The sequence below is a fragment of the Corvus hawaiiensis genome, chromosome 7, assembly GCF_020740725.1.
Source record: "Corvus hawaiiensis isolate bCorHaw1 chromosome 7, bCorHaw1.pri.cur, whole genome shotgun sequence".
Taxonomy (NCBI): Eukaryota; Metazoa; Chordata; class Aves; order Passeriformes; family Corvidae; genus Corvus; species Corvus hawaiiensis.
This window is the reverse complement of record NC_063219.1, coordinates 35,689,923-35,708,967: the sequence shown is the minus strand read 5'-3', so window position 1 is coordinate 35,708,967 and position 19,045 is coordinate 35,689,923. Positions and strand designations below refer to the sequence as shown.

Below are 19,045 nucleotides of genomic sequence, written 5' to 3'. Positions count from 1 at the left end.
CTTTCTTTTAATTTACAGACACACATGTGTGTCTGTCTGGGCAGTTCAAGTGCACGAAGAACCAGAAGTGTATCCCAATAAACCTGAGATGCAACGGCCAGAATGACTGTGGTGATGAAGAGGATGAAAGAGACTGTCGTAAGTTCTGCTTAGAGAATTTTCATCTGTAGCTGGTTTAAAACAAGGAACTGGAGTAAAATACTGTAAATGTCCTCTACCTAAAATAATTTGAGAACATGCAAACAGTTAATTCATGGGATTGGCATGTAATGCTTTATATACAAGGGAGCAAACTAAAATGTCATTTATTAACTTCAAATTTAAAGTCATTTCAAAGAAGAGAGGGGTATAAACAATTTCAGGCATTTAATTGGGTTTTTGACTGAGGTTGAAACACGTATTTGACTCTTAACCACTTCACAAATGACTCATCTTCTTGAGGCTTTCATCTGCCATGCCTTGCAGCAATGCATTTCAACGGGAAAAGATGTTTTTCAGAATATTTTGTTGGAAAAGCTGTAGATCCAAAGCTCCTTCTACATCCTTTTTCTTTCATTGATTTTTTAACCACTTCTCTTCCCTTTTCTCTGGGGACTTCATTAATTTACCTATGTAACTGGATTTCCATTTGCTCAGCTTTTAATGCAGCTTACTTTTCATAAATTCATTTTAACTCTGTATTTCTTTAATATAAGTGGAGGTAATATTTTCAGATTTACAGCGGAAATTTATTGAATAAGTTTGTCTTTGATCATGGGGCTGATGATGGGGCTGCCTTGAAGTGTCACTGTCTTTCGCTCATTTCACTGCTCAGATCTGCTGCTGATCTCAGCTGCTTGCTCTGAATCAGCTTTCTCAAGGTTTGCATGTGCTGCATTTCTGCAAAGAACAAATCCTTCTCCAAGGGGAGAAGGGTTGCTAAGGATATAAAGGCTTTGTTGATGGTCATGTTTAATGGCTGTCTTCCAAACTGCTCAGGAGAGATATAAATACAAGTTTTGCAGAAAACATTTTGTGTTGGTTTGCATGTTGGGTTTCTTTAAAAACTGATTAAGAGGGATTGGATAAACTCCTGTGAAACATAAAGGAGATTACTTTTTTCCTTGAAAAGAACTGCACATGGTATATGGAAGGCTCCCAAAAGCCTTGAGGTGTAGCTGGCAGAAATTAAATCAGAGCAGCAGAATCTGCAGCTCAGGGACTGTGAGTTCATATTGACTTGGGCTCCTGGCACAAGACAGGTAACAGGTGAGATTCTCACTCACTCTAATTTCACCAGTCTAGGATCCATAAAATACTTCTTTTTTTAGCCCTGCCACTGTTTTGTTTTACTTACCAGGTGACTTTTTCAAAGTCACATTTCATACTGAAGGCTTTCCATATGTACAGTGAAGTTCATTGTGCTGGTCTTTCTTGTAAAGCACTGTGAAATCCCCAGGTAACCTGTCCTAGCTGAGGATCAGAATTATTTGTTACAGTTAGGAACATACCCAGCTCTGTGGAAATGTGACACTGAAAGAAATAATACACCAACTTTTAGCAAACCTAAATTTTTTCCTCTTGCCAAACCCGAGAAGCAAGAATGATAATATCAGGGAGCAAATTGCTTTTCAACAGGGACAGGAAAGTTTTTTTAGAAGCACTACAGAATTCCTTAGGTAAAGGTGGGACAGACATTAATGTGGGAAAAACTTATTGAAGGTTTCCTGTTTTCCCCCTATGGTCAATTCAGTTTAAAATTATTTGGAATACATATACTTATCTCTAAAGAACATCTAGAATCACATGGGTGCACTGAGGATCTGTTTTGTTTTTAAATGGCTGTTCTAAGGTTAATGCAGTTAAGCTTTAACTTAGAGCATCCTTAAAGAATAGGCTGAAAGCTCAGCTGCAACTTTGCATCTTTTTCTTGTTGTAGGATTCATTCAAAAATTGTTGTTTTAAACTGATAAAATGACATATTTGTCAAACTTTTCTCAGCATTTACCCAATTTAACAGAGCACAGAATTTCACAAAAATCGTGCATAGTTTTGATTCCATTTTTGATCAAAGCATCCAGAGCTGCTTTAGTCTTACAAACTGACTCTCAGAATTTATAACTGGCATTTTAGAAAGTTAAGGAAAAAAACTTGTCTGGTTTTTGCTAAAGCGATTTGATTCTATCAATGGTAAGTCTATTTGCTGTTTAAAAAAAAAATCACAATAGATACTTTTTTATATTTGTTTTACCTTAATGTTGTGTATAAAATAATATATAAGAAAATGACAAAACTATAAACAGTATAAACCTGACTGCTGTTTTCTTACAGATATTACATAAACGATGCTAGAGAAATCTAATTTCTGACTCTTGAGCCCTTCATATTTTTTCTTTAAAACACATATTTTAAATATCACCAGAAATTCCTAATTTTGATCTGGAATTCTTTTATTTAAAGCTGAAAACAGTTGTTCTCCAGACCACTTCCAGTGTAAAACAACCAAACACTGCATTTCCAAGCTGTGGGTGTGTGATGAAGACCCAGATTGTGCAGATGGGTCAGATGAAGCAAATTGTGGTGAGTATGCCAGTGGTTCTGAACCTGTTGCTGTGGCTTGACATTTATTTAGCAAAAGAAAATAATCATCCCACTTTTTATATCCTCTTTCAATGTTTGATAATACCTATCTGGAGCCTCTGGCTCATCCAATTCTTACTGAATGGCAATCTTTGTATGAGTAGTTCATAAAATTCATATTGTACCACTGCTTTATTGGCAGGAGCTGCAAATGAGTCTCTCATGTGGCATTTAGAATCATGGAAGTGGCACAGAATGTACTGACTGTCACAGGATACAGTGGCATTCTTTATTTTTCTTGCAGTGTTACCCACTTTCTGTCAATTCAGTCTGCACTTTATTGCTACTAAGTTCATAAATAGTGAAAATATAATAATTTGCAAAACCTGGTAGTTAAGACTAGTTGTGTAGAAGGGTTCAGAGCAGATTACAACTTGATATGACCAACTTTTGTGTCTCTCTGTGAGCTCCAGGGAGTTATGAGTCAGGTCTTATTGCTGTAATTACAGAAAATAACAAATATAAATATTCTACCTGGGAAATGGATTACAGACAATCAGAGGCAGAGTAAGTGGATCAGTACTCCTGGAAAACCCTTGAAGATGGGTGTCAATGCAAGACACACGCTAACCATGTGCAGAAACATTTGTGAAACTTTCAAGACTGGCCTATAAAGGAAAACCCAGAAAAATGTTCTGAGGTGGAAGAGAACAAGACAAGTGTGGGACATTTAAAGCTCTCACCATTATTCATCCATGTATCAGTAAGTGGTTTGATGAAGCACCTGTGTCTGGGCAGGTTTATCTCTGCGACAACAGAGGTAAAACTATAGGCTGCAGTCAAGGACAAAGCACTGGGCTGCTCTTCCATGGATGTATTTCAAGTAATGGACACATGAGCACATATAAAAATGCTGAAGGTGGCAAATATGCCTAGGAGAATGAAGTCTTTCTCAACACTGAAAATCCAAGACCATCGTTTGATTTGCCGAGATGGAGAAAATAATTGTTCCTATCAACTGGGGAGAAGTTTCCAGTGCAAGGAATCATTTGTCCTGAAGAAACAGTGAATACAAAGGAGATAAAGCTTCATATCCCCTTCTGGGCTGCTGTTGTAGTACCCCTGCACTGTTCACTTCCTGATTTACTTCACAGCTGCTTTCTCCTGCACCATTCCACATCATCTGGATCTCCAACATGCTGTTGCTTTCCAATTGGAACAGCATTCCAAGCTTCCAAACTATGGATTCACATTTCGGCTAACCTGTGCACACCCAACTGATGTGGCACAAATGGTCTTAAAATAGTTCATCTAGTAATATCCTCAAGTCACTTTTTTTTTTCTCAAAGAGAAAAAGAAATAAAACTGACATTAAATAGGAAAAAATGTGTTTATAATAAGTGCTTCACTCTGAACCATCATTTTACAATAGAAAGAATAAAATTACCCAAACAGTTAAAAAGCATCGAGGAGCAATGTGTGCAATCCCAAGCTCAACATGTTTTTTAAATCACAACATACACAACTGGAGGTGTTGGTTCACATCTGAGACTCATCTTGACTTTTATCCTGTCTCTGGCAGTGACTGAAAATGAGTATCTAGGGAGGAATATGTGAGCAAAGCAGGCTTGTACTGAACTTCCCTGGGATACCCTTCCAGCCTCTAACAACTTGAGAATCAGAGATACTGTGGGTCAAATATGTCTCTGTATACAATAATTCATGATAGATTTCACTCTCTTTTTACCTTTGTAGGCTTTTCACAGCATGCTGCAGCGAGGTGTTCCACAGCTTAATCATACCCTTCCCTGACAAAACACCCACATTTTTATTTTAAATCTCCTGGCTTCATACACTGCTCTTGGTTTTCATGTTGGAGGAGACAGAATAACTTATCCATAGTCACAATTTCTGTGCCAAATACGGTTGTGTACACATGGAACAGCTAAGCATTCACAAGAACAGGGTGTGTTTAATCACAATTTGAAGTTTTCCATATTTTTAGTATTTGAAATATGTTTAAATGACCTTACTATGGCAGTAATTTCAGCACAGTTTGGTCTTCTGCATTTTTTTTTTTCAAGTTAAAGATTGTTATTTTTATGGACAAAATTTGATAGAATTAAATTCTAAAGCTGCAAGCTGAGCATAAAAAGGATCTACATATGTTGATGTAACACTAATTTGTTATTGTTTAGAGTTCATTTCTAAAATGCCTGCAATGCAAAACTTGTGTAAAGTAATCTCTTTTTGCTTGAGTGCTGCATGGCCATATGTATTTTGCTTAGTCAACATCTGCTGCTGTGTGTTATTGGACATATTACACTGAGTAAATTTGCTAGAAGCAGTGTAAATGTATTTAGTCTTCTGTGGTAACTTTCCAACTCAGACAGTTGAGGTCGAATCAGGGAATGTGTGTTTATGAAGGAGTGTCTGGTGTCTCTCAGAGAACAGTAGGTAGAGTTAATTAGTGCTAACTGTCCAGGCAATTAAAGAAAGCTGTTAGATTATGCTAGTCCTTGCTCACAACTTTGATACTTTACAGCAAAATGGACCAGCTTGAGTTAGAATCTGCAGAAAGCTGACTGTGGTCTTGGAAAGTGATTTTATAATATGCTTTAAAGTTTTTGTGTATTTCAGGTCTTCATTACCTTAATGTGTCAACGTTGGCATGACTGCTTTCTGCTTCTTCACTTTTTAAAATATTAATTTTATTTTTAGCTGTGAGAGTCATAAAGTAGGTTTTTTTCCTGATGATAAAGAATATTTTCTTTGAGGCATTTGAAGGATGCATTATATAAACTTCCATCAACAGTTTCCTGTATCCAACAACAATTTCCTGTATCCAGCATGGGTGACAGCCTGCCAAGCTCTAGGACAGCCAGCTGATCCCGTATCAAAAGCAAATTTAGTTTTGGATTTTATCCCTCTCAGACACAAATGGACACACATGAAAATACATGGATTTAAAATCCCCAAAGTGCAGTGCATACAATTAGTGACAGAATAGTGTTTTCATTCACAGGGATTGGTCTTTGAATTAAAGTGCTTTTAGGGTGCATAAGGGTTTTGGGGCTTGCTTTGTTTTGTTTTTCTGATTGAAGTCTTCATCCTGTTTTCCTCATGCTCATTTAGAAGTATTTCTAAAACAAAATCCTGGTTTAGTGTGCACAAAAATGTGAACCCCAACCTACCAGCAGCTACCTCAGGCAATCACACAGATTCCTAGGGAAGGGCTTTGCCTGTTACAGTAGGTCAGTGAATCTCTTAATAACAACTTGAAGAGAGCAATATGAAAATGGAGTTATCAGTATTTGCTTCTTTGCCTTTGTACCATTTCTATCTGAACTTTCACACTTCAAGGTGGTCTCATTTAAAGAAAAATGAGAAAGCAATTTAGTGTTGAAGGCAGAGATGACAAAACGTGTGGGGGCCCCTGTGTGCTTTTCATGGTTCCACAGTTCCCAGTAAATAAGGTCTTGCACTGTTTCCTTTGAGGTGAGTGAATCCATCATTCTCAAAGATCAGATAATTGTTACATAACTTCCCCAAATTTTCCTCTTTGTTATATCCTATCTCTGGTATCCCAGCGTTTTCCTCAGTTCTCATTCATGTAAAGAAAGAAATACAAGACAAGCAAACCTGGTTTGTAAGATATTTTTAGCTGTAAGCTGCTACAAGAGATCTTTCAACCCAGAAAAAAATAAAGTTTTCAGATTTGTGAAAGGGAGAGCCTTACAAACATGCAAAATATTTTGCATTAAAAAAATCAATTATGTTTCTTATATTTGGTAGAAATAGAGTAAGAAGAGAAAGATTAACATTCAAGTAGCAATCAGAGGTTAAGATTGGATAAATTTAAAAAAAATCTAGACTTTCTTCACGTGTAGAAAGGCAATGCTAAAAAATGGATTTAGCATGCTTGAGAACTAAATAATTCTTTATGAAGAGTGAGAAGATATATATTGCATGTTCAGGTAACTGAAATGAATGGCTGTCAGCTCTGGCTTCTGTGTATTACTGACTAGATCTTGGTATTTCTATTGGATGTGGAAGGAGAAATAAAATAATTAAATGTCACTGTGATGTTATCTGTCATTGGTGTTACAACTCATTTTGTGAGCAAATACTCTAGTTAGAGATTGCAGACTTCACTAGAAGTATTTTAATAAATATAGGATATATTTCAGGGTTGAAACTTAATCTTTCACAAAGCTACAGAATGAAAATACAAGAGTGTCATAAGTTTGGGAGGAATACTTTTGTGTTTCGTAATGTTAATAAGTATTTTTAATTGTTTGCCAGTGCAAGTATTTGAAATATCATGATCAAAATATCATGGACTGTAATATTGAAAAATATCATAGAAAACAAAGTATTTTGGGAGAAAACTTCTTACAGTCATGCCATTGGCAGAGAATAAGGAACAAACGCAAAAGGCAGACTTGCAATGACCAGATTTTTGAGTGCACACAACTCAACTGCAACACCAGTCTTGATATGCAAATGTAGTTTTATCAGTCTGGTTCCAGAGCCACACCTAAAACTACAGAGAAAATGCAGCAGTTTGGCCCATGGCATCAAACCTAACACCTCTAATTTGTGCTTCACCAGCAGAGTAATCAGGTTGATTGAAGCTGCTGTTTCTGTCAGTTATTAGCAGCCCTCGAGTTGCCATGAGAGCAGAGTGAAGCTGCTCTGACATGTTATGACTTTGCCTAACGGAAATTTAAAAAATTTCCAGTGAAATATCACAGTGACAAGTAATTTTAAATATGTCATTGAGGCTTTTACAAAGCAAACTTCCCCCCCCCGCAACGAAAATGTCACTGATAACTTTTTAATTTACTTCATTTCATCTCAGCCCTTAGAAGCTGAACGAATTATTCAAGAATTGCTCACAGAAAACACAGAGGCAGCTCCTTCCTGCTGGAGGAGCTCAGGATGTTCATGTATCTCTGAGGCTTTGCCTCCAATGCTTCTCTGTAACTAGAAAAGCTCATTGAAAATGTACAACATGAAGGAAGTTTCCCTCAGGTTAGCATTATAGGCTTTATAATGTTTTACTTCATGTGAGTAAACTTCCAATTGAATACATGAGTAGGTGAAAATTTAAATCAAAGTGCAAAGTTTTCTGTCTTAAATTATTATATGTAAAAATAACTTTTGAGAAATACGTATTTTTTTACATTTTTCAAATCAATAGTCTAGTGGTTTACTGTGATCTGATCTTTTGTTAAGCAATCTTAGAGATAAATTCAAGGAAAAGTTAGAGAAGTTTTTGAGATTTAGTGCACTAATACCCTCTCTTCAAACAACCTTCTGAATTTTATATTTTTTAACTTTATATGACAGTTTATACACTGCATATTTTAATTTCATCAAATTTAAGATTAAGGTGTGAATGTATAAATAGAAGCTTAAAGAATGTTATGAGAAATAAATTATTCCTGAAAGCAACATTTCAAATATTACGGTTGCTCGTTATTAAATGTATCCAGCAATATCATCTTGTATTTAGTGGAAGTCTTTCCCATTTTGGCTCTTTGTTTGCAATGCTGTAAATATTATTCACCTTAATTACAGATAAAAAAACTTGTGGACCTCATGAGTTCCAGTGCAAAAACAACAACTGCATTCCAGATCATTGGAGATGTGACAGCCAAAATGATTGTGGAGATAATTCTGATGAAGAAAACTGTAGTAAGTAGCTTTTACCTTAGTCCATGTTATAACAGAGTCAGTTTAGCAATGTGCAAGAGGAAGCTTTTGAATTTTGATAAAACTCACGGGCATGTTTTCATTCCACACACTCTGATCTGCTGAAAATCAGTTGACCACAACTGAAAATGTCCCTTGCTGTATTTCTCCACTTCTATTCACTCTCACAAAGAGCTGTATCAGTGTGAAAAAATGCCTGACTTCCAACTGCTCAATAATCTGGTGAACTAAAAACAAGTATTGCAATTAGTTTACCTTTTGCCAGTTGGTTACATATCACATTTCTTATCTCTGAAAAAGAACCATAAACACTGTTCAGAGGTAACGTGGTAAGCATTTGTTAACAAGGAATTTTGATCGAACACTACCTGCTCGTTACATTCATTATATTCTTGAGATGATTTGCCTTGTTTCATATTGAGAAGTCAATTTCTGTAGTACTTAATTGCATTGAGAAGTAGATGGGGTTATTCAAAGCAGCTCATGTACCCGGTTCTCTCCTACCCATGAGGAATCTGAAGGCCTAATAAATCTCTGTAATACCACTTTCAGGGAGTTAATTTCCATCTGGTTCTCAGGAAGAAAGGAAAAATTTGTAATGGTTTTATCTGATAATTATTGTCTTTATAAAATATTTCAAGAGGGACATTCCCTAAATAATTCTGAAGTGCCTCCTCTTGACAATTTCTGTGATTTTTTTCTTTGGTACTCAGAAATCCAATAAGTTAATATCTTGTTCTTGCAAATAATTTTGAATACACATTCCTGATGTATGCCGTGAGTGTATATTTGGTATCTTCAAGGTAATGATTTAGAAAGCTTAATAAATTAGGCATTCTAATGCTGAGTAAATGCTGCTGCCCCTTTCTCCAGTTCGAGATGTGGTGTCCGTAGGTACAGAGTGTCTCATTCTGCTTGGGAGGTTAAAGTGGATTTGTCTGCCTGGTAATTACTACCTGCATTGAAAATGTTGTGAGTTTTATTCAAGCAAGCAATAGTGCTGTGGTTTTTCATATGCAAGTGTTTCATATAAAAGGGAAAATGTCGTGTGGCTCAGTAATCACTCAGAGCCTTTTGTTGTTACACTCGGGGGGTTGGCACCCTAAAGCTTCCTTAGCTTTGTGGGAGATTTTACTTTAGAATTGGTTATTGGTGTCAGTTTTCTGTATTACAAGTAGCAAGAAAGTATTTTATGTTCTTTTATCCTCGTGTAGAAAACAAATAGAGAGTCATAGTTTTGCTATAACAGTGTTAATCTACAGAACTGGGTAGTCTGTTGAAATTTTGGAAAAAAAACAACAAATCCAAAACTTCCACAAAATATTATTGCTGTTTGCAAGATAAGTGTTGAGTATCACATTTGGAATTAGCCATGTGTGTGACTGACCCAGCAGTAATATTTTTCTTCCCTAAAGTTCAGATCATTATGCTACAAAGTGATATAAAAAAGTTCAAATAATGAGAGAATAATAATCTGTTTGTTTTTTTAAAAAAAAAGTTATGAAGTTTCCAGCTTTGTGTTTATATCAATAGCTAAGTTATATATTCATTTCTTGGTCCTTCTCTTGACTTGCAGATAAAGAAATTCGTCATTAATCGAATTAGTGAGTTGAGAGTGCCCAGACACGGAAGGTGAATCAAACTAAAGGGTGTTAGTTTGGTTTTTTTACATTTTTTTTGGTTGTGAAATGCACACTTAAATTCTAACTACCGATTCTACTATTTAAATTAAGCACAATAGGCTGGCACAGTTTTAAAATTCAAAGTCTTGGGAGCACTGGGACAGTACATAATACTGTTCAGCTGTTTGAAATAGTTGTATAAAATTTTTATAGACCATCAAGCCACTTATAGAATAAAGTGTAATGAAACAAATACATATGAAATTAGAACTTCAAAAGCATTTGACAAAATATGTTACATTGCACAGCGAGATAAATTGTTCATGGCATACATGAATATAATATACAAAGGGCTGTCAGGGAACTGTATCAGAAAATGAGTTGTTTCTTAAGAATGCAGAATGAATTCACGGAATTATAGAAATTAAGCTCAAGCATTTACACTTTTCTATGCAGTTTCTTCACATGCAAGAAATTCACTGTTCTGCTGAAGTTATCAGAAGTGAAACAATACACGTTAAAAAAACCTGTATGGGTGTGAAAAATTATTGGTGCTGTCATGCAAATCATTATGCCAGTTATGACTTTGGTATTTAACTGTATTTGTCTTACAGTCTATTGTTCTTTAACTATATTTGGACAATGTGAAGTAAGAGTTATTAGCATGGATATTGGTACATAATGAGTCTGCAATGAGAAATGTAGGATACCTTGTTAATTCTTCTGAGGTAATATCTCTCTGGAGGGAGAATTTGCTTTCAGAGTTTATTTTTTTTTAAATAAATTAGAGCAAAAAATAGTGTTTCTTCTTTCAGGAAACTCCAAAAAAAGAAAATTCCATAGTAATGAATATTATTCTATATATCTAATCTATCTTGTTCCTGCTGAAAAGAAGGCACTAGTAATTTTTTTTTTTTTAATTAATGTGATTAAAGAAAACGTACTGTAAACTTGAAGCACAGCAAACATAATAATGTTGTAGCAAGACATGAATTCAGTCAGTGTACAAATATTAATGCTGCTAGAAGTCCTTCCCAATGCTCTTTTATTGCTTCTACAAGTTGCCAAGAAAACAAATTAGTGAATTTTGTCCTGGGATGAGTTTGTATCCCAAATGCTTTTCTTGGGAAGGAGTTTCAGTGATTTTACAAAGCAGAAGCTAAAGAGTGCTGTTCTTCATGGGTTATACAGAAGTCCATTTATGCTTATTCCTTCAATACTGTTCTGTATTAATATTTATTCCTTTCACTAACAATCTGAGTACTGATGGAAAAGTTCTTTGCTGTGTTCATATGTAAATCACAGAGCTGGATCCCAGCAGCAGAAGAAATATTTCTTGCAAACAGAGAATTGAGTACTTAGCTCTTTGTGTACATTTTCCCAGTATCAAATCTCTGCTTATGAATAATTTATTAGCAGTATAGCAAAAGTATTTGCTTATATTTTTCTAATCAATATGGAAACATGACAGTTTTGGTGGGGTTTTTTGCATGTGAATGGCTTTTCCCACAAATTATTTCCTGTATATATTTTATCATATCATTAAATTCTCCTTCTTGGCCTGTTGACAGCAAAAAGAATCAAACATCTGGGATTTGCTAAAGCTTACACTTTGAAAAAAAAATCTGAGGTAGTGTGCACATAATCTGAGGCCACATAAATGCCAGCCTTTGATTTGCTGAAATATAACATTTCTGGAGAACTGATGTAATCACTGTAGATCTACTTTTAAAATGACTTTCCTACAACTTCAAAATTAAAATTTGTGCCTACCTGGAAAATGAAATTTCTCATAAAAAATTTCAAACAGAGTCATTTTGAGTCTTTTTTATGAAGTAAAGAGTGGGGGAAAGGCAGTGGCAAAGTTGATTAAAATGATTTCTTTCCTGAAACAGGTTTTGATTTTTATAAAACCTGGAAAAAAACCCCACTCACACTGAATTCAACTTTGTTAGATCCATGCTAGTCATGTCTGGTGTATTCTCATGCTGGTATTTACCAAATTCTTCTCAGTTTGAGGCCTCTAATTTTGTGTTTTCTTTCCTTGATCAGTATGTTATGCTTTATAAAAGCACTCATGCTTGCACCTTCCATAACTCATGCATAACTCAATTTATTCCTGTCCATTCCTTCTGTCCATTGCTACTGTCTGCTCTGTCTCTCCTCTTTTTTTTTTTTTTCATCCTCCTTCCTTTGGTTCAGTCACTGTCATTTGCTGTTTCCCATGTCTCTGCTGAAAAAGTCTTGATAATAAATCCTTATTCTTGATTTTACATCATTTACATACTGCATTGTGTACTGTGATGGAAATAATCCCACAAATAATCCTTGTTTGCCTTTTAAGTCCTTTTTTCTCCAAAAACCCTCTGACTGGGAGATCTAAATTGCATATAGAGAATTACTTAATTTCTCCTAAATCCCCAATACCTCTCTATCTTTGTTTAATCTAATGTCCAGCACACAGAAAATGTCTTTTGTAGTGGTCCTCATTTTCAGGAGGAAAGTACATGATGTTCTGCTGAGGGAATCTTCCACAGAGGCCCCCCTTGCCAATGTTTTTTGTCAGCAGTACTGAAAACTTTTATTTTACTTGAAACACCAAACTTTTGAGTTCTATCTGGTATCTCAACGCCATTCCCCTGGATGCTGAGCACAGGGGAAGCTGACTCTTGATGCACACACACACTCATTAAAAGGTATGTGATAAATTATGTGCTACTGTGTGATGGAAAGCCAAAAATCTGGTCAGTACTAATTACATTGGATATTAAGCCATGCAAAAGGTGTTTCTGGTGTCTGGTACGTATCTCACAAACCCTACTGACATACATGCATTGAAATTAATAAAATATATATAGTCAACATCATGTTATTTTCCAAAGAAATTTCATAGAACTGAAATGTTGGAAAGTAATGAAAGTATTTTCATTACTGTCTTACTATATGTAAATGAAATCTAGTTACATGATGTTGTGGAATAAAATCCTACAGAAAAACTGGTCCTTATCATTTGCAAGCTAATTGTTTTGAGTTTTTCATGTTTATTCATTGATTGATTGGGGGTTTCTATGTATAAAATATTTAATGAAAATGCTAATAAACCTAGGGTTGTTTGTTTTGGTTTTTTTTCAGAGCCTCAAACGTGTACTTTGAAAGACTTTCTTTGTGCAAATGGAGACTGTGTTTCAGCAAGATTCTGGTGTGATGGAGACTATGACTGTGCAGATGGCTCAGATGAGGTAGGCATCTTCCAGAAAAAGTATTTCTTTAGGGAATTAGTAGTTTTATATTGTTGGAGAATCGATTCCTGCATACAAATTTTTTTAAAGGCAGCAATAGGAACTCTATACATGAATCCATGTATGCAAATACCATTACTAAATTAAACCTAAACCTCTTGAAGGAACTATTCTAAAAAGAGAACATGCAAATAAATCAAGTAACATTTAACAGTGTTCTGCATGTTTATGTCCCAGCAATGGTTTGAACCTCTTCCTATCCTGGAAATACTTTGTGTCCTGATTGGGAAACCATTCTTTTTACATGCAGCAATGGTTTGGTTTGAGAGATTTTTTTTTTTTGAGAGAACAATGTAGCCTGTTTGTTGTGCATCAGAAGCTCATGGGATAGTACTTTGCTGGTTTTCTGTTCTATATTTTTTCCCTTTTTTCCCCTTCTCCTTTCCTGTCAATACAAAACCTCAGGTGTTTCCCTACTATCTAGAGGGTGCAAGCCACCTTACTTAAATCATACCCACAAATATATTTCATATCACAAGACTTTAATAACTGTGTCTTTCATAACCTGTAGGATTATAGGCTGTGACTTCTGTGACCAGCTGCGTATTTACCAATGTTTATATTAAACTCTTGCTCTTGTGTATTGGCTGTTTCTTTTGTACCAGAGGTATTGTGAAACAGGCTGCTCAAGGGATCAGTTCCAGTGCTCCAATGGCCAGTGCATCTCAGCAAAATGGACATGTGATGGTCATGAGGACTGCAAACTTGGGGATGACGAGAAAAATTGTGAACCAGGTATTGTTTGAAATAATGCTGAAATATAAAATGAAGCCAGGAATAAATCAGAATGAAAGAAGAAAATAAATCATCAAATCAAAATTTCTTGGGCACTAGAAGTAGCAAGAAAGTGCAAAAATAATCTGAAATACTTTACCTTTTGAGTTTGCATCATTGTGTCTTCCAGCTGGTATTTTGGAAACCCTAGTTACGTACAACTCTGCAATGTGAAGATTGTTGGGTCATGGGTATTTAATTTAATTATTTTGAATTGTAATTTGATAATAAATATTCACCATATAAAATTCTGCTCTGAAAACATCAGTAAATCTTGGCATGTACTGAAGTGTTTTGCTTCGTGGTCTTCATTCAAAGTTTCATAGTCTTTATGCAAAGATTTTGTCTGCTAAATTATTATTATTATTATTATTTTATTTTATTTTATTTTTGCTTTCTTGGAAAATACAGTTGTTATTTTTGCAGGAGTTTTCCTAATTTTTTTGTAAGCTTCATGTAGATAGATGTAACTGGTAAAAGCCTATGACAAAACTCTTCCAATTTACAGTGCAACAAAAATATCCATCTTTATATTTAAAAATCCTTTAATTTATGTATTTTAATTGTAATAATGTATAATTTCCAAAAAAACTTTTTTCTATAAATTTAACTTACTCAATTATAAATTACCTAAATTTAGCTAGACCCTTAAAATGGGCACATTTTAAGGGATGCAATTTTTAAAATATATTCATTCTATGAATATATGCATGTGTGTGGTTGCCTTTGTTACCAAGTGTAAGGAGAAAACAACATTAACTTTCTAAGTGGTAAAACACAAATACCTTCTCACTCTCATTTTACAGTTTACTTAGGATGCAACAATTCGTCTTTGTCAAACATTTTATCGTAGTTCGTGAAAGTGCTCAGACACAACTTTGCTCACTATATTAACCAGAAGAAAGCTTAAAATTAAAAATCAACTTATTCATAGATTGTCTTTTTCTTCATGCTAAAATATGTGTTTGTAACCAGCATCTCCAACCTGCTCTTCAAGTGAGTACGTGTGTGCAAGTGGGGGCTGCGTTTCGGCGTCTTTGAAATGCAACGGAGAGTTCGACTGTGCTGATGGATCTGATGAGGTACCTGACACATTTCTGGTGATTTTTTTTTTCCCCCCCAAAGTTTTTGTAAACTTTTTAGGCCTCAAAATAACTGAAAGGGCAAATAGGGTTTTCTTGCATCCACTGAGTACTGTCAAATAACTTAGCCCATGCTTTTGTGTTTCTGTGCTCTCAGGGCAGGCTTTGGAGTGGACAAATTTGTTTTCTCGAAGTCAAACCCCGAGCGTGGTTCTGGGGCAGTTTCCATCAGGGACTGCTCCCTCCTGGCAGCATAGACAAGGTTGTTGTTGCTCTCATTCATTAATACAAAGCTCGTGTCTGTGTTCACACAGATGGATTGTGTAACAGAATGTAAAGAGGATCAGTTTCGGTGCAGAAATAAGGCCTACTGTATCCCTGTGCGATGGCTTTGTGACGGGATCCATGACTGTGTGGATGGCAGTGATGAAGAAAACTGTGACCAAGGCAAGAGACACTTTCCTAAAAGAGTTTATTGGACTTTTTATGAATACACACATTGCAAATTAGTAGTGCCCTGGCCATTATGAGTGGAGACAGGAAAGTTCTGTGACCTCTTTTGACAAAGACAGCACAGCAGCTTAACAAGTGATCTGCAGGAATAAGCAAAACTTAGGTTGTTTATGACTTGTTCCTCCTTTGTATTTCCCTCCCCAGTGATGAAAAGGTCATGTTGTTACTGGAAGCATATTCTTTTTCATCAAGGAAACTAGCAGTAAATTTGGCTAATTTAAACTTTTATAGGCTACCATAAATTACAGAGCCATGCACAATAAATTACACAGCTGTGCAATATATTGAACAGTTGCTAAATAAGTCATCTTAAGAGCCTGGGTTTCTGTTTATTTCATGGAATCACAGAACACTTTGGATTGGAAGAGATCTTAAAGTTCATCCAGTTCCAACCTTCTGCCATGGGCAGGGATACCTTCCGCTATCCCAGGTTGCTCCAAGCCCCATCCAACCTGGCCTTGAACATTCCCAGAGATGGGACATCCACAACTTCTCTGGGCAACCTGTGCCAGGGCCTCACCTTCTTTTTTATGTTTGTGTTTGTCCAGGAGCAACTTTTTTATGTTTGTGTCTGTTCATCCGCAGACTCCTTCTGGCACATTTTGACTTTGCCTTTGTTGGGATACATCCCTTCTGGGCTTGCATGGTGATGGCTTGGATATCAGCCAGGCTCTCCTGGGTCCCTCTTCCCTCCAGGGCTTTCCCAAGCAGATCCTTGAAGAAATCCAGTGTAAGGAGCTTGCTGTGCACCCTCCTTGCAGCCCTAAGGGTCTTGAATTCCCCCATTCCATGGTCACTGCAGCTCAGGCTTCCCTTGAGCTTCACATTCCTCACCAGTCCCTCCTCTTAGTCTAATTAAAGAAGTTTTTCCTAAAGAATAATTTGAGTTGGCATTTTGTCATCATCTTGGTTTTCTCCCTGGATTTTTCTTTTCTTTTCCTTCAGAGTGGGTAGTTCTGTATGTTAGCCATCTACAGTCACATGATGTGTGCATAAATTCGAAGCATAATGAAGTACAATATGTGATAATAATCAGATATAAAACAAACATAGTAAAATATCCTTTCCTTATTTTAAGTCTATTATGCAATACTTAAGACTAAGAGGGAAAAAAGAAAAGTCATGTGGGGATGATTAAGTTTGAAAGAGAGACCAGGAAATTCAGAAAATGGGAAGAATATTCCAGAGGTGTTTAGATGCAAGAAGACAGATAACAAAGTTAAAAAAAAAAAAAAAGAAAAAAACCCCAACATCTAGTCCATTTTAAAACTGCTTTTAAAATATCTGGACTGTATCTCTTTAAAACCCAATGAAGTGTAAGTAAAGAGTAACACACTTATTTTATCTGATGCCCACGTTATTCTTTGGGTAGCATAATGGAGCTTCTGTGAACTGCAAATTGCTTATAATGCAATAAGAAGCCTATTCCTGGTTGGTTATTGCTATCATACTTTGTATTTATGTCACAATTATGATTCTGTTGCAGAAATCTATTTTATAAAGGAATTATGACAGGCAGAGCAATCACATGAAACAAATGCCAGTTTATCTCACTGATAACTAATTTTTTCATCTTTGGAAATACAGCAAACACAAATGGAGTTTTATTCTACAGCATTCTAAAATAATATCCATAATATTTATCTGTGGCCCACTGTGCATGTTTATAAAAATAACTCTCTTCAATCTTATTAAACAACTAGAATGATGGTTATATTGTGATTGCACACACAATTATTTGGATTCATGCCTTTCATCATGAAGAGTACTTGAATTTTATATATTTTCCTTGGATAATTATACAGGCTATTTCTGTTAATGTTCATAAGTTATATATGCCATGGGAGTGAATTATACCTGGTAGCAGAGTGTGAGAGTTCAAACATCCTTCTATGCAATGGGCATTTTATGGAAATTAATTTTGGCGGGGGGAAAACGTTCAGCTATTCTGAATCTTTAAAGCAAAAGAAAGCCTTCTGTTGATTTTAATGAGGTGTGAACAGGGCACTGAACGAACGAGTGAAAAGCCATGGAAGCCTGATCTAGCCCTTAGAGTGGGGGTAATGCAGTGAGGTGTAAGCCACAGTGAGAGCTTTGGCACTATCATATAAAATTTCATTGTTTCCTCCTCTGCAGATACACAGCTTTATTTCTTTTATGCTCCACTCCTCCCAGGAAACTGAAAATCCAGTTACCATAAAAATGTGTTTTATAGGAAATTAATTGCAAGAACTTTCCATAACTTTGTTGATTGGTAGTGATAAAATTTAGTCGTAATTGTGAAAGAAGTTCCTTTTTACCATGACACACATTAAAACTGTATCCACCTTGAACTAATTTTTAAAGCCTGAGCACTCCACCCTAGAACATTTTCCCTCACTCTGTGCTCCCTTTTGTTAGACGATTCAAAATTTAGTACATCCTGAAGTTGCATGGAAGATTTTATTCTTGCTGCTTTCTGTGTTCAATAAATATCCTGGTGAAACATTTCAGAAGTTACAGAAAGGAAGATCCTGTCAGAGGTCACCTCATCTTATCTGCTCTGTGCCAACATGGCTGGACCTTTCCTAATTACAGCATTTAGAGGTGATGGTGATTACAAACCTGGCCGGGTCTGGTGCTCCTCAGGTGAAGAAAAAGGTGCTGCCTCATGGCTAATGGGCTGCAATCACTTTGTCTCTGATGTGTGACTCAGAGAGTGGGGTAGGAATAAGTGGAGGATCAGACATTCATGTGAAGCAAAGCTGGACTGAGGTGGCTTTTCACATGTTTGGCCCTATTTCTGTTTAGATTGTTCTCTGATGGCCCAAATTACTGAAGTACCAGCCAGGCCTTTGCTGAGAGGCTGCATCACCAAAGAGAGTCGCAGACGGGGAGTTTAAACATCTCCTGGCAAAATGCAAGTGCAACATGCCCAGCTGGTCACTCGTTGGTGTCTTTGGTACCTGCGTTCAGTAATTCCCAGCCAGCAGTCAGTAAAAGGAAGCGTTTGGGCAAGGAAGAGGTTTTTGAATGAGTATTCCTCTGCCTCTCCAACCCATTCCTTTGGGATCTGTAAATGTAGTTATGCTACCTGTGCTATTCTCTGCAAATAGTGTGTGATAACTGGCTGTACTAGTTTTATCAAAAACTGACATTCTTTCCTCTTTTTGTTTTCCTGACTTTTTTTTGTCATCTTTTCATCTTCCCAGGGGGAAATATATGTAGAGCTGATGAATTTTTGTGCAACAATTCCCTCTGCAAACTACATTTTTGGGTTTGTGATGGTGAGGATGACTGTGGAGATAACTCTGATGAAGTTGCTGAAATGTGTGGTATGACATTACATTTTTCAGAGATTTTTATATATAATAAAGCAAGAATGACGTGTAAGATACACAAATATATAAAGGCATGTGTCTTAAATTTTGTTTGTTTTGCTTTTAGACGACAAGCTTAAAATATGGGATATAGTTTTCTTTTGTTACTGCTTTTC

The 19,045-nt window shown here is 36.0% G+C and overlaps 1 protein-coding gene across 1 annotated transcript in view; it reads left to right on the top strand.

Annotated features, from left to right (window-relative positions):
- Positions 1–19,045, top strand: part of LRP1B (LDL receptor related protein 1B) — a 640,387-nt gene that overhangs the window by 563,458 nt on the left and 57,884 nt on the right. Inside the window, exons 64-71 of the mRNA XM_048309308.1 lie at positions 19–138; positions 2,440–2,559; positions 8,146–8,262; positions 13,035–13,141; positions 13,807–13,936; positions 14,951–15,057; positions 15,372–15,504; positions 18,762–18,884. Coding sequence (XP_048165265.1) covers positions 19–138; positions 2,440–2,559; positions 8,146–8,262; positions 13,035–13,141; positions 13,807–13,936; positions 14,951–15,057; positions 15,372–15,504; positions 18,762–18,884 — 957 coding nt within the window. The remainder of the gene's footprint in view (positions 1–18; positions 139–2,439; positions 2,560–8,145; positions 8,263–13,034; positions 13,142–13,806; positions 13,937–14,950; positions 15,058–15,371; positions 15,505–18,761; positions 18,885–19,045) is intronic.